At 37.9% G+C, this 15,227-nt stretch overlaps 1 protein-coding gene across 2 annotated transcripts in view; it reads left to right on the forward strand.

Annotated features, from left to right (window-relative positions):
* The window catches only part of atp13a3 (ATPase 13A3), a 64,279-nt gene that overhangs the window by 19,328 nt on the left and 29,724 nt on the right, over positions 1-15,227 (forward strand). For both annotated transcript variants that reach the window (XM_073825464.1, XM_073825465.1), the window contains exons 2-4: positions 985-1,075; positions 5,813-5,900; positions 5,975-6,148. In XM_073825464.1, the coding sequence (XP_073681565.1) occupies positions 5,850-5,900; positions 5,975-6,148 (225 nt within the window). In that variant the 5' untranslated portion in view covers positions 985-1,075; positions 5,813-5,849. The remainder of the gene's footprint in view (positions 1-984; positions 1,076-5,812; positions 5,901-5,974; positions 6,149-15,227) is intronic.

Raw genomic sequence — 15,227 nt, forward strand, 5'->3', positions numbered from 1 at the left:
TATATAATAAAAATCATTTTATTCATTTAAATTGAAGTAACTTTTTGTGTAGGCTATATATAAAATTATTTCATTCACAAGTCTGATTTGTGATTTTTATTCACCTTTAAATCAAAACATAGTCGTGATTTTATGACATCAATTACTGCTTAATTTCATCAAAATCTTATCGTTAGCACACCCTAAGCACATGTGAGTTATTCGTCTTATCGTCAAGGCATATCTGCCTAATTTTTCTTACCATGCCAATGCTGATGTAGTTAATTATTAATACATTTTAAGTCGTTATCAGCCGATTCCGATAACATTATGATGTAGTTATATTAACAATAAATGCAATTAAGAAGTTTATTGTAAATCACTTGTATATAAATGCACCATCTGTTGTTTTACACACTGACGATTGTACTAAAAATGTTCTAAATGATCCCGGTTCACACAGTTCCTTGAAAACGACTGTCACTTGTTTTATAGGTGTCATGTAAACACCCCCTAAATAATAAATTACTAAATGAAGATAGAAGCTGTCCAACCAATCAGGTGAAGTCTTGCAATAAAGCGCCAACCCTCATAGTACAGAATGGCATGGTAACCTCTCCGAGCTTTATTTTATTCAGTCTTTTTTATGAATACAGAGTCAGATGTTTTGAATAACGGACTCATGATATAAATTTCCTGTGGGCTTTATGCTGCGCTGTTGGCGGTGTTGTGGCTTATTTATATTTTTCGAGTTCCCAGTATACCAGCCAGACACTGTTTGTTTTGTCAATGTACAGAGCCCTTTTCTATTTAATTTCTTTCACTTGGAAACCTTGAAGCGCTGGTCACTTTAATGTTTTCTCTCACTGTGAGCTGCTTATAAAGGCTCTGTAAATCTTTGAAAATGCTCTCATTTGAGAGAGCTGCAGAATGCTTCCATTAAAAGACAGAAGGCTGTGTGATTCATGGGCTTTAATTAAGATTTCCTCTTTTGTTTTCTCTCAGGAGTCCAGGTCTGCGGTGAGAGAGCGTAAAAGAGAGAGGCCTCTTTATAGGTGAAGGGATTGCCCAGGGCCACAGCGCCCAGAATCTGAAGGTAAGGTAAATCACATTCCTTTGAATATTTTTTTTTCTGCTGCTGCTTTTCTACACAACAAAAGCATATAATAGTAACCTGGAGCTGTCAAGCTGCAAAAAAGACAAAAAAGGCCCTTAAAAAGATGCTTGGTGAGGCTTGTGTGTTATGCAATCTCACAATCTCTGCATTCTTTTTTTATGAATCAGTCTCTCAAACATGTAGAGCATTTTTCACTCTTTTTTTGTTCTTTTCTTTTTCTTTCCTTTTTTTCAAATTCAGTTTTTTCTGTTTAAATTGACACTTTTAATGGTTAAATAAAAAAAAAAAAACTTCTCACAATTCTGACTTTGTATTGCAATTGCGAGTTTATATCATGCAATTCTGACGTTATTTCTTGCAATTTAGACTTTATAACTCACAATTGTTTTTATTTCAAAATTCTGATTTTTTTTTACTCAGAATTGCGGTCCTTCGTGTACCACTGATTTGCTGAGATTTGAGGGGGGGTTTTTTGGGGGTTTTTTAAAATAAATTTTTAGTCTTTTTAGTGCTTTTTTCCTTTTTTTTATAATCCTGTTCACTTACAATACATAGGGCTTAATGAAATTTTATTTTTTTCCCAAATTCTGTTTTATTTGTTCAAATTCCGTTTTTTTTCCATTTTATTTTTACTTTTTCCATTTGTACATTTTCACATTATTTTTTTATGAATCAATCTCTCAAAGAAACATGTAGATCTTTTTTTTTTTTTTTTCAAATTAGTTTTTTTCTGTTTTCTTTTTTTCTTTTTTTTCAGTTTAAACTTTTGACTGTTTTAATGGTTAAATTAAAAAATATTTTAAAAGCATGTTTAATTAATTGAAGTCATGAAACGTACACAATTTAACAGCAATATATTAAAGGTTTAACAATTTTAAGGCCCTATTCATTTTTTTTTTTTCTCAAATTTAGCTTTATTTTGACAATTATCTGACCTAATTCTAATGATTCCATTAAATTGATAATCGAAAGCATCTCTTATTAATTGATTTTATAAAAAATTAGTTTATTATTATTTAGTTTTTCTTTTTTTTCACAACTACTGCTGTGTGTTTACATTTTTCTGGTGAATACATTTTTGTAAATCATTTTTCTGGTAAACATTACTTTAAAAATAATGTTTTAATAATAATTTTTAGTATTATTATTTTTATTACTAGTAGTAGTAGTATTACTACATTTAAGTAATTATAATATTTTTTTTTAGTTTTATAGTTTTTTTTTTTTCCCCCAAGTTAAACCAAATTTATATTTTGACGGGTTGCTGTGAAGACCTTGTAAGTTTCTCTTTGTATAGTATATGACAGTAGTTTTTCTCAAAAGAAACTGGAAAATGCTCATGAAATGATTTTGTGTTTATGTGTTCATATTGAGGCAGCAGCAGTAAAAACACTGCAAGCCTTACACGTGCTTCAGTATGTGTAGTAAACAAAGACATACGTCTGTGCCATTCATTCACACAGAGACGCGGAACATGCAGAATTCATATTTTAGTAGTATTTTTGCGGCTTAATATTCACTAGTCCATATTACATTTTGATTTAAATGTACTGACCTACTTTTGATTTATTAATCCAAAATTCCATGAAATTCCGTGTTACACAGACCAAATTCAGTCATAAAAGTGGAATTTACTGTGAAACACAGTCTCCGTCTGCGGCTCAGGCTGTTATTAATTGGTTTAAAGATGGTCTTTTTGCTGTCATTTGGAAACTAAAAGTAAAAAAAAAGTATAATGACTGCTTGCATACTTATGACACATTGACATGGGTTGGGTAAATAGGCCTGTCAGGTTTATGATTGCAGTGTTTCCTTGCATTCATCGTACAGTCTGCTCTAGAGGAAGTTTAAAAAAAAAAAAAAAAAAGGGCCGCATGTTTCACTCGCGATTTGCGTATATATTGTAGCCGAGAGCGAAAAAGTAGCCATGTAACAGCTGCTCCAGAAAGGGAAAATTGTAGGAAGGGTCGGTCCTAGTTTGGGTTTCCCCTTTCCGTGGCGTGCTGTACGGGTGCGAGGGCCTGATAAGATCAGAGCCTGTGGCAGAGGGCAGGGAACACTGAAACCCGTCTGCCTAACACACACTCACACACTTTCCCTGTTTTCTGCCATGCTGCCTCCCTGCTGCCCTATTGTTGATGTGACCACACCAGCACAGCACAGGTTTCCTCCCTGCTGTCCACTTTCAAGCAGCTCGATGGAGCACCGCTTACAAAACCTAGCAAACTGCCTTCTAAAGAAGCATCCCAAATCTCAAAAGAACAGAGTTGGAATGCTCTTAATAGGCAGCAACTGCACATTCCCTCAGTATAGGTAGCTTAAGGCCCCGATCACACCGAACGCGTCTTTTAGTTCTAAAAACGCGAGGCGCACAGCACTGCCTTTTTTGGCGACTTTTAATAAAAAAACAGTGTGCTGCAGTATTTTTTATGTTGCTAAGCAACGACCAAAACAGCTGTCCTGTCAGTCAAATCAAAGGATTATAGCGCGAGCGCTCTAAAATCTTAGTTTTTTTGCTGTTAATTAAACTGTCATATTAGCAGAAACCCTAAAAAAATACAGCTCCGGGTTACCCACGACAGACACCAAAGGTTTCTCCTCCATTTCTTGCAGTCTCCGGACTTTTTAAGCAACGATAAACTTTCGTCACCACAAAAGGACGAAAGCACAATTTCCACTTAATTGTCTTTACTGTAATTATTAAATTATTATAACTTTTTTTAAATTTACTTACTGTAATATAAAATAACTGCACTTTTCTTTTAAAAATCAGAATCAGCTAAAAGCAGTAATACAAATTACTTCAGTGTATAAATATTTACATTTAAAAGCAATTTTACCTCATTTTTAATTGAGAATTTGTGGGCACATGTTCTGAAAATAATGTCACGATGCAAAAACATCTTGCTAAAATTGACTTGTTTTGATAGTGTAAATATTGTAAAAAGTGAATGAATCATTAAAGGAGTCAGATAATAATTTTATAACACGGGGAGGAAAAAGACTGTCATTTATGGCCAAGTTTGTCTAATGATTATGCGAGCCGGAAAAAGCCTTTTGAATGACTGAGCCCAGTGTTTTTCTCCGATCCCCTGCTCTTTCCTCTGCAGAGAGCTTCGGTTACACACACATTTTTACATTCCTGTCAGTCTTCAAGACAACTACACTTGCGGAGTCATGAAATATTTAACCATCAATCTCTCTCATCCTCAATCTTTGCCTCCAAGGTCCAAAATTAACACCCAGTCAGCACCAAATGAATTTAAAAAACGACTTTGGTGAGCAAATAAACTTTGTAGTTTTTGGCATTCTTACATTATTTATTTTTTTATTAGTAGTAATTAATTAACTTAAATATTATTTCGCCATGAATATAGCCTTTGCTGATGTTTATTATTTATAAAAAAATACCAAAATAACCCTACAAAATTATATTTTTAATAAAAAAATAAAATGCATTGTATAGATTAAAATGATCTATTTTTCTTTTATGCCAAAAATCATTAGGCTATTAAGTAAAGATCATGTTCCATGAAGATATTGTGTACATTTACTACCATAAAAATGTTAACATTTATTTTTTGATTAGTATAATGCATTGCTAAGAACTTTATTTGGACAACTTTAAAGGTGATTTTTCTCAATATTTTGACTGATATTTCTTTATTTAATTTTTTTTGCAACCTCAGATTCCAGGTTTTCAAACAGTTGTATCTCAGCCAAATATTGTTCTATACTAAAAACCATACTTCAAGCATATGTGACCCTGGACCACAAAACGAGTTTTGAGAAAATAAGTGTAAATTTGTCCAAAATGAGATTATTACGTCATCTGAAAGCTGAGTAAATAAACTTTTCATTGATATATGGTTTGTTAAAATAGGACAATGTTTGTCTGAGATACAGCTATTTGAAAACCTGGAATCTGAGGGTGCAAAAAAATCTAAATATTGAGAAAATCGCCTTAAACGTTGTCCAAATTAAGTTCTTAGCAATGCATATTACTAATCAAAAATCAAGTTTTTATATATTTATGGTAGAAAATTACAAAATATCTTCATGGAGCATGATCTGTACATAATATGCTAATGATTTTTGGCATAAAAGAAAAATCGATAATTTTGACCCATACTATGTATTTTTGGCTATTGCTACAAATATACCTGTGCTACTTAAGACTGGTTTTGTGCTCCAGGGTCACATATTTATTAAGCTTTCAGATCATGTATAAATCCTAATTTCCAAAACATTACCCTTATGACTGGTAAATTCACAAATTTAAATAAATGCTTTAAAATAATTAATAAAAAATCTAATAAGAAACAAATAAGGGAATAGGAAAAAATTATGACTCTGTAATTTTGTCAGTTCACCCATCTTTGGTGAAAAAAAAAATCATTTAAACCCTCATAAATAAACCTCGTTTAATTGTCAAATTGGCTCATTGGTTTGCCAGCTGTTGTCTTGGCTCTCGTATGTGTCTTATAACACTCTCAGCGTGGCTTTCAGCTGTAGCGCTCAGGATCGTGACTCACAGGAAGTTCTCAGAGTGTTTGTGTTTACGTGTGCACATGATTATGTGTCATCTCAGGTCAGCTGGTTGTCAATACAATCCAATGGTATAACAGCTGTTGTTGGGCCTCACACAATCCTCACTGTACTACACACACATACACAAACACACACTTAGCGTGTGATCTCTGCATGTGTGTGCAGGAGACCAGCAGTTATCCAGCCAGGACTAAAGATCAAGATGGAGAAGGAAGATCTGAAGATTGTCAACAAGGGTTTGGAGGATGAGATGGTATGTATTCTAATTGTTTCGTTTTCCTTTTTTTTGTATTATGAAGCACATGAGCTAATTTTCTTTCTGTCCAGGAGCTGAGCGGGTATCGGCTGTGCCGGTGGAAGCTGGTTCTGGTGGGTTTGGGTGGTCTTTGTACGGGTGGTTTTCTCTTCCTGCTGCTCTATTGGATGCCTGAATGGTGTGTGAAGGCCACATGCACACGGACCACTGTCAGAGACGCAGATGTCGCCCTCTTACGAAGCACTGTATGTTGTAAACCTCAAGGAAACTCTCACACACCTCACATTAACATGTCTTGCGTATCAGGTTCACCGATAAATGGCCAATTTTAAAATTCCATACTGTTTTGTATAATGTACAAAATATTCATTGCATACAAATATAAATATATATGTATGTGTGTGTGTGTATGTATATGTAGTACTCTCTTAAATTGCAAATGAAAGAGACAGAGACAAGAGTTAGTGGTTGCCCAAGCGGTCCTCTTTGTTGTCTTTAATATACATTGTACTGATACTTTGTTACACGGTAATAATACATAAAAATACTTAAATCACAGTAAATAAATAAATAAATAACCTCCTTATACACATCTGGACATACTCATAACAAATTGGTAAGTATTTCAGGTAAGTATAGTACATTAACAACTCAGTTAAATGATACATGTTTGAAATTTCCTCTTACACAAGTATCTTTGAATTACACAATTACAAAAATAATCAACTGTAACAAATTATTTAAACATTAAAGCATGTGAATTAAAGTTTAGTATCAATTTTAATAAATTTAACTAACCTTAAATTGCAAATGAAAGAGACAGAGACAAGAGTTAGTGGTTGCCCAAGCGGTCCTCTTTGTTGTCTAAAGATGCGCCGCAGTTGTCACGGTAACGGTAACTCTCTCAACTGTCACCAGTATTTATAAAATGCAGCTGGACTCTACAGTGCAAACTTATACTAAACATACAATAAAGTAACTTGAATTGAACACATATGTACATGTAAAAAGAAACAGACATAGCATGGATACAAAATAAATATATACAAACAATAGAATATTTTTATGGCCCAAACTATGCAGGGTTCACACTCTCTCCAACCAAATAAGATGTCGTCCCGACATCAGTATTCTCAAAGTCATAAACTTCGATATATTTCACTTCACACTCATGTAAAAGTACCAGGTCACATGTGATGTTTTCAATACATTTTCCCTTTTTTTTTTTACATTCATACATTTAATAATCACATATCATGTTCCTGTTTCACAGACAGTCCTTGTAGGCTGATAATCAACTTTCTGAATTCAAGTTCAATGAGCTAGTGCCCTAAACAGTCCCAGAATCAAGGCACTAAGGAATGTTCATTAAGAATGAAGTCCATACAGGAAACAATCAAGTTCAAGTGCAGAAAGTTCTCAGATTCAGGCCATTCTCAGGTTCTCCAAGGAACGTTTCAAAATGTTCAGTCCATTTAATTTATCTGGGCCTTTTAACAGTCCATATTTTCAATGTGCAGAGTCCATTTTATCTGTCTAGGCCTTTAAACAGTCCATATTTTCTTTTCGGCCCAACAACAGTTCATTAAGTGTCACAGTCCCTTAGCTGGCAACAGTTATTTGCAATCAGTCAAGGCAGTTAGTGTCAATATGATGGCAGTTTGTCAGTAGAGTTCTGCGGTGCCATCTGAGACCTGGTCAAGTGAAAGTTCATTGAGATTCTTTAAATGGCTGGATAATAGATAAGTGAGGGCTGAGAATAATGGATCGGCATTGGCACCCAAGAATTCATATTTGGTGTCCATGTGTGTATGGGGTGTGGGTTAAAGTCATTTCTTGCATTCTGTACACTGTGGCATGTAGGATTTCCAAATTTTTCATATGTGAACCTCTTTGGTGGTCCTCGTTGTCGGACTCTAGATGGTTCCGTTACAGGATTCCTCCATGCAGGTAAGTGATGTTCTTCAACAGGTAAGTGTTGTCTAGGTGAGTGCCGTTCTTTTAAACTTTGTTCTTCAACAGGTAAGTTTTGTTCAGGTAAGCAGTGTTCCTCAGCAGGTAAGTGTTGTTCCTCAACAGGTAAGTGTCTTTCTTCAACAGGTAAGTCAACATGTTCTATTTCATCTTGTTTCCGTTCAGCTTGGTGTGGCAACACTGACAACTCAACCGTTCGTTCTAACTTTGCTGATGATTTCTCACCAGGAGGTAACAGGCGTTGTGTGGTTTTATTTTGCACCTGACTGTTTGGCTGTGTTCTAAACTGATAGGGTTCAACTTGCACATAGTACTCATCATCACTTTCACTGTCATTCTCTGGCTCATATTCCTCGCTTCTCCCTGCAGGTAAAGCTGTGCTTTTCTGTTGATGTTTTTGCTTTGGTGTGGCATTTTGAGTTGATGTGGTAACCTGAGGTAAGTGATCACAGGGGAGAAGGTGATTACGATGCAACACTCTTGATCGGCCTTTGCCCTGCTCTGGTTTCACTTCATAGATTGGAGTATCTACAGCAGCCTGGCGGATGACAATGTGGACTTCATCCTCCCAGAAATTTCTTAGTTTTCCTGGGCCCCCTTTTTGAGCTAGGTTTCTCACCAGAACTCTGCTGCCAGGGTATAGATTAGTGCATCTAACTTTTTGGTCATAATTTCTTTTGTTTCTCTCAATACACTTCTTTGCATGCTCACTGGCGATCTCATAAGCCTCTTGCATACCCTTTGTCCACCTCTCCACATATTCACTGTGGTCGATGGATCCCTTGTCTGGATTGAGATCAAACAATGCATCAACTGGAAGCCTTGGAGAGCGGCCGTACATGAGGTAGAAAGGTGAGAATCCAGTCACTTCGCTTTTAGTGCAATTGTAGGCAAACACTAGCTTATTCAATGCCTCTTTCCAATTCAATTTCTGTTTTTCTGTGAGAGTTTTGAGCATTTGCAGAATGGTCCGATTGAATCTCTCTACTTGTCCATTTCCCTGTGGGTGGTATGGGGTCGTCCTAGAGGCAGTAATATCACTGTATTTTTGGAGCTGGTCGAAGAGTTGATTTTCGAATTCCCTGCCTTGGTCATGGTGAATTCGTGAGGGGAACCCAAACCTTAGGGCAAAATCATTGAACAACCGGTCTGCTACAGTTTTTCCAGATTTTGAAGTTGTAGCATATGCCTGCACAAATCGAGTGAAATGGTCAACAATCACAAGGATATACTCATAACCTCCTTTGCACTTGTCCAAATGAAGGAAGTCGATGGATACTAACTCAAATGGATGTGTTGTCTTAATGCTTTTGAGAGGTGCCCGTGTCTCTCTGCATGGTTTTTTCTGTTTTATGCATGAACAGGTTCTCAGGACATAGTGCTCAATATCCTTTTGCATGAAGGGCCAGAAAAATCGATCTCTAATGAGGCTGGTTGTGCGGTCAAGGCCTTGATGACCCATTTCATCATGCAATTCCCTCAAGACAATACTCTTAAACTGGGCAGGCAACACTAGCTGCATTCGTTGTGATGTTTTGCGGTGCAGTATGCCATATTCATCCAACACCAGTTTGTCCCACTCACGCATTAGACCTCTAACTGTAGGATTGGCTGACCGACACTGTTTTGAAGACGGTCTTGTTTCTGACTGCAAGTAGTCTATGATTTCTTTGACATTCTTGTCATCTCTTTGTGCTTGCTGAATCTCCTCTTTTGATAATGATTTGCAGGGTTTGTCGCCAATCTCCATGCATGCTGGTGCACACTGACTGATTAAAGTAAGGGGTGGATCTGGGTCGTGCTGGACCTCCACAGCTTGTATTGTGGCTCCCACACACTCTGATGAAAGCTCCTCTGTAAATTCTCTCATTGCTGTCTCTATATCAACTGGCATTCTGGACAGTGAATCAGCATCCACATTCTCTTTACCTGGGCGATAACGAATGGTGAAATGGAAGTCTGCAAGTTCAGCGACCCATCTGCATCCAGTGGCATTTAACTTTGCAGAGGACAACACATAAGTGAGGGGATTGTTATCACTGTACACGGTGAAGGTAGGTGCATAATATAGGTAGTCTCTAAACTTTTCTGTTATAGCCCATTTGAGGGCTAGGAACTCCAGCTTTCCACTGTGCAGGTGGTAGTTTCTCTCTGCATTGGTCAATGTTCTTGAACCATATGCTATCACTCTCAGCTTCCCGTTCTGGTTCTGATACAGGACAGCACCCAGGCCTTGGTTGGACGCATCTGTGTGAAGTACAAATGGTTTGGAAAAGTCTGGGAACCCCAATATTGGAGGTTGAACGAGACAGTCAATCAGCTTTGACAGTGTTTCTTGGTGATACTCTGTCCATTCAATCAGCTTACTGGATGGCACCATGTGACTTTTTCTGTTGGTTACTACTCTGCAGTTTCCTTTCTTTGTGCTCTCAGTTTTCTCATTGCCCTTCAGAAGGTCGTAAAGGGGCTTAGCAATACTTGAGAAGTCTTTGATGTACTGGCGATAATAACTTAGTAGACCGAGAATTTTCCGTAGATCTCCCACAGTGTTTGGTCTCTTCTCTTTAAGTGCTGTTACAGCGACAGTGTCTTCAGGGTCCATTTTACTGCCTTCTGCAGAAACAATGCGGCCTAAGTAGCGAACCTCATTCTTGAACATCTCACACTTTCGTGGCTTCAGCTTTACTCCATGGGCTTGTAGACGTTGCAACACTTTTTTTATTGCTTCAAGATGTCCATCAAATGTTTTCGTGAAAACCAGGATGTCATCTAAGTAGGGCACACAAATTTCATCTCTTAGTCCTTCTAAGCACTCCTCCATGAAATGCTGAAATGATGCAGGCGCGTTCATGAGGCCGAAGGGGATACGAACCCACTCATATAAGCCCCATGGTGTACTGAATGCGGTCAAGTGTCTGCTGTCTGGGGACATAAAACCCTGATGGTAAGCTTTGCCCTGATCTAATACTGAAAACCAGGCATTACCACCTAAACTGTCCAGAATGTCTTGTACTCTCGGGATAGGCTGGCGATCAGGTAGTGTCTTCCTATTGAGGTCTCTATAGTCAATGCACAACCTAAGGCTGCCATCTTTCTTACGAACACACACGATTGGTGAAGAGTAAGGTGAATGGGTTTTCTCAATCCAGCCCTGGGCAATCAAGTCATGCAGGTAGTCCTTCATTTCCTGATACAGTGGCTTGGGGACTGAAGTGTACATACGGACAACAGGAGTATCGTCAGTCAGAGAAATACTTAGCTGGAGACCTTTGATGCACCCAATATCGTCATCTGACCTCGAAAATGAATGGCACTCTTCTCGTAGTAACTGTTTTATTTTGCTTCGCTGGTGCATAGGTAAGTGGCTTACATCAACAGGTGGGTCCCACAATTCTTCACTGTTACTTTCTTTAGAATCTGTGGTATTCTGAATCTCACTGATCATGGCTGTTGTTGCACAATGTGATGCTGCAGCTGGTAGTACAGATTTTATTGATTGTATTGTCCCAAGCTCAGTTTTTCCTACAAGCCTTATCTCATGGTCTGTGACATTCTGTACACTGATCTTGACCACTGGACGACTTCCTTTCTTGAGAGTTAGTAGGGTTTCCAGAGGTTCCAGACCATCTGGACAGTGTGGATTTAAGTGTGGTTCAAACAAGAAAACAGTGTCGTGCTTCATGTATGGCACTTTAACTTGACATTGTACCTGCATTATTGAACGTTTTGGTATATTCACTGTGTCTTTCATTGTCTTCACCAAATATTCACTAGGATTCTCAGTAGTCACAAGATTAATGAAGGTCTGTATTTTATTTTTCTTCATGCCAGGGAAGGCATACTTGACAATCTTGTGCAGACGTCCTTTACTCACTTCACTGTTTTCACTTGCTTCACTCTGTCTCATCACTTGTTCGATCACATTGTAGCCGATTATTGGTTTGGATAACCTTTGGTCTTTTAAGACAAGGACAGGAATAACTAACTCTTTTACGCCATCAACAGGGGAAGCCAATTTGAAAGTAATCTCTACCCATCCAACATAAGGCATACTGGTCCCATTAGCCGCAACAAGCTGTAGGCCACCTGTAGCTTCTGTTGCCTCAGAGATGTCCTTCAGTTTCACTTCAGGTATGTACTTGTTTCTCCATCGTTCATCTACAATACATACTTGGGATCCTGTGTCCCATAATGCCTCAGTTTTGTGTCCTTGTAAGTAGCAGGTTACCAGACATTGTTTGCCAATGAGAGAAGTGACGGGTGAGTATTTATTAACTTGACATGAAGCAGATAGAATGTTATCAAGTGGAGACAGTTCAAACTCTTTTTCTTCATTTTCAAAGTGTTGTTTTGGACGTTGGTGGGACGTTTTTGCAGTTCGGGTCACTCCCTGTCCCGTGGAGGCAACCCATTTCCGTTTAAAGGTGTTCTACTTTGAAATCTTGCACCTCTGGTTCTGCAGCCTGCTGAAAAGTGCTCACTGCTACCACAACAAAAACAATGGGTGCATAATTCCTCTGGTCCCCTTTGCTGGCAATGGAAGCACTGTCTTGTCCTTGGGGGACGTGGCTGCCGAAACTGCTGAGGGTACTGTCGTGGTGGTGTATATTGTTGAGGGGCTGTATTCAACTGTGGTGGACGAAGCTGTGAGGGAACAGCATATCGTGATGGCTGAGGTGCATGCTGTGTTGATGCTGTATGTTGCAGGGGCTGCTGTATTGGCATTAAACATGGTTGCAAACTGTAAGGCTGTGATACCATATACTGTTGTTGCAAAACTGCATTCTGTTGTGATTTAGGATGGTGGGGCTGCAGTGGATAGTGATGTTGTTCAAAGGTGTTATGACTTACTCCCCATGTTTGGTTTGGCAGCTCTTTATTCCACTCTGCTACTGGCTGATAACTTTGCGAGAAATCTTGCAGTGGCTGATGAGTTGCTATTGTCGCCGGAGACTTGTTACTGACTGCAAAACACTGAGAAGCAGGTGAGGGCTGTTGAATTGTCTCTTTAATTTGCATTATTTCATTGCTTAAGCTTTGCAGTTGCGACATCAGGTCAACTTTTGTCTGTTTTATTTGGTGTTTTGGTTCATTTAACTGCGTGACATGAACAGCAGCACTGCGTTCGGACTTCCGTTTGTTTTGTCTCTCTGTCTCATGGGAGCAAGCAACATTTAATCTCTCCAACAGCACTTCATCTGAAATTGTGGGGTCAGACAGGAATGGCTGGAGGTCACTCTGAATACGATCATTCTGTAGGCCAGTTAGCACAGTATGAAGGAACATGTTTTGGACTAAAGCTGGATCATATTTTAGGCCAGACTCATCTTCTTGTGAAGCGAACAGAATTTTCTGTCTCAGATCAAGAACACGAATGAGAAAACTTTGTGGTGTTTCTTTAGCACGCTGGGCCTCTGCTGTGAGCTGTTTGTATAGTTCTGTTGCATTTTTCTCTTGATAGTGAGAACGGAGGATTCTTCGTAATGTTGGAAGAGTGAGGTCTGCTTTGCCTTCAAGATAACTACGCAACTGAAGCCCTGGAGTGATTGCTCTGATGACTGAATCAATGATATCTTGTTCTAGATAGCCTTTATTTAACCCACTCTCTATTTGGCGTGCAAGACTTGAAAATGACAATCTGTCCTTCTGGCCTGGCTCACCAATGAGGCCTGAAATTTTGAAGTCTTTGTGCCACACGGCTGGTGCGATTTGTCTCTGTAATAGGGGAGGAGCACTAACCAGTGTATGATCAATTGCTACTTGTTGCGTTGTTGTACTCTGTGAGATGGTAGGACTTAAGTACATAGCAGACTCATTCATATTTTCAAGTTGTCGAAATGGTCTTTGATCTGTTCTTACTTCTCTTTCCGGTGGTCTTAACTCTGTTCTTAGCTCAGTTCCATTAATATTGGTCATCATCAGATTGCTTAATTTATCATTAATGCTGAGGAGCTCAGCCATGCCTCCATCCTCTAGCTCTTCTAGTTCTTTTCTTAGTAGATGATTACTGAGAAGATTTACTAAAGTCAGGCGAGTTGTGTTTCCAATGTTCTCTGCAGAAATGTTTAAGATCTGGCAGAGTTCTATGAGCTTTCCTCGAGTTAATGTACACAGTCTTTCACCTATTTCTTCCTGAAGGCTCTGAAGTGTATCCATCTTTATCTGCAGTGGCTTGACAGTATGATGAAAGTGGACGTTTACTCACTGACTTGACTTTGCAGCCTCTTGTAGTCACTGTACCTCAAGTGCGTGCACTGCTCAATCAGTTTCGTAAAACCACTTCACTCAGCTGCTTGTCTTGTAGGTAAGTATGAATGTTACAGGATGGGGCTCTGCTGGTCAAGAAGATGAACCACCCTATACACATCCCAGCGGTGCCTCCAAAATTTGTAGTACTCTCTTAAATTGCAAATGAAAGAGACAGAGACAAGAGTTAGTGGTTGCCCAAGCGGTCCTCTTTGTTGTCTAAAGATGCGCCGCAGTTGTCACGGTAACGGTAACTCTCTCAACTGTCACCAGTATTTATAAAATGCAGCTGAACCTCAGTGCAAACTTATACTAAACATACAATAAAGTAACTTGAATTGAACACATATGTACATGTAAAAAGAAACAGACATAGCATGGATACAAAATAAATATATACAAACAATAGAATATTTTTATGGCCCAAGCTATGCAGGGTTCACATATATGTATGTGTGTGTGTATATATATGTGTGTGTGTGTGTGTGTGTGTGTGTATATACATATACATACACTGTCAGTCAAAGGTTTGGGATCGGTAAGATTTTTAATGCATTTAAAATAAGTTTCTAATGCTCATAAAGGCTACGTTTATTTGATCAAAAATTTACAGAAAAAAATTTAATATTGTGAAATATTATTACAATATGGAACAACATTTTTCTGTTTTAATGAACATTAAAAATTTTTATTTATTTCTGTGATCAAAGCTGAATTTTTCAGCATCATTACTGCATTATTCAGGGTCACATTAACCTTCAAAAATCATTCTAATATGCAGTCAGTAAATTTGTATTCTTTCTTCTTTTTTTTTTTTTTAAAGAAATTATTATTTTTATTCAGCAAGGATGTGTTAAATTGATAAAAGGTGACAGCAAAGACTTATATTTTGAATAAATGCTTTTCTTTTTAACTTTTTATTCATCAAAGAATTCTGAATTTCTGAAAAATATCACAGGTTCTAAAACAATATAACCGTTTCCAACATTGATAATTCTAATAATCAATCAGCATATTAGAATGATTTCTGAAGGATCATGTGACACTGAAGACCGGAGTAATGGCTGATGAAAATTCAGCTTTGTATCACAGAAAAAAATATAT

The sequence above is a fragment of the Garra rufa genome, chromosome 20 (assembly GCF_049309525.1).
Source record: "Garra rufa chromosome 20, GarRuf1.0, whole genome shotgun sequence".
In the NCBI taxonomy this organism is placed as follows: Eukaryota; Metazoa; Chordata; class Actinopteri; order Cypriniformes; family Cyprinidae; genus Garra; species Garra rufa.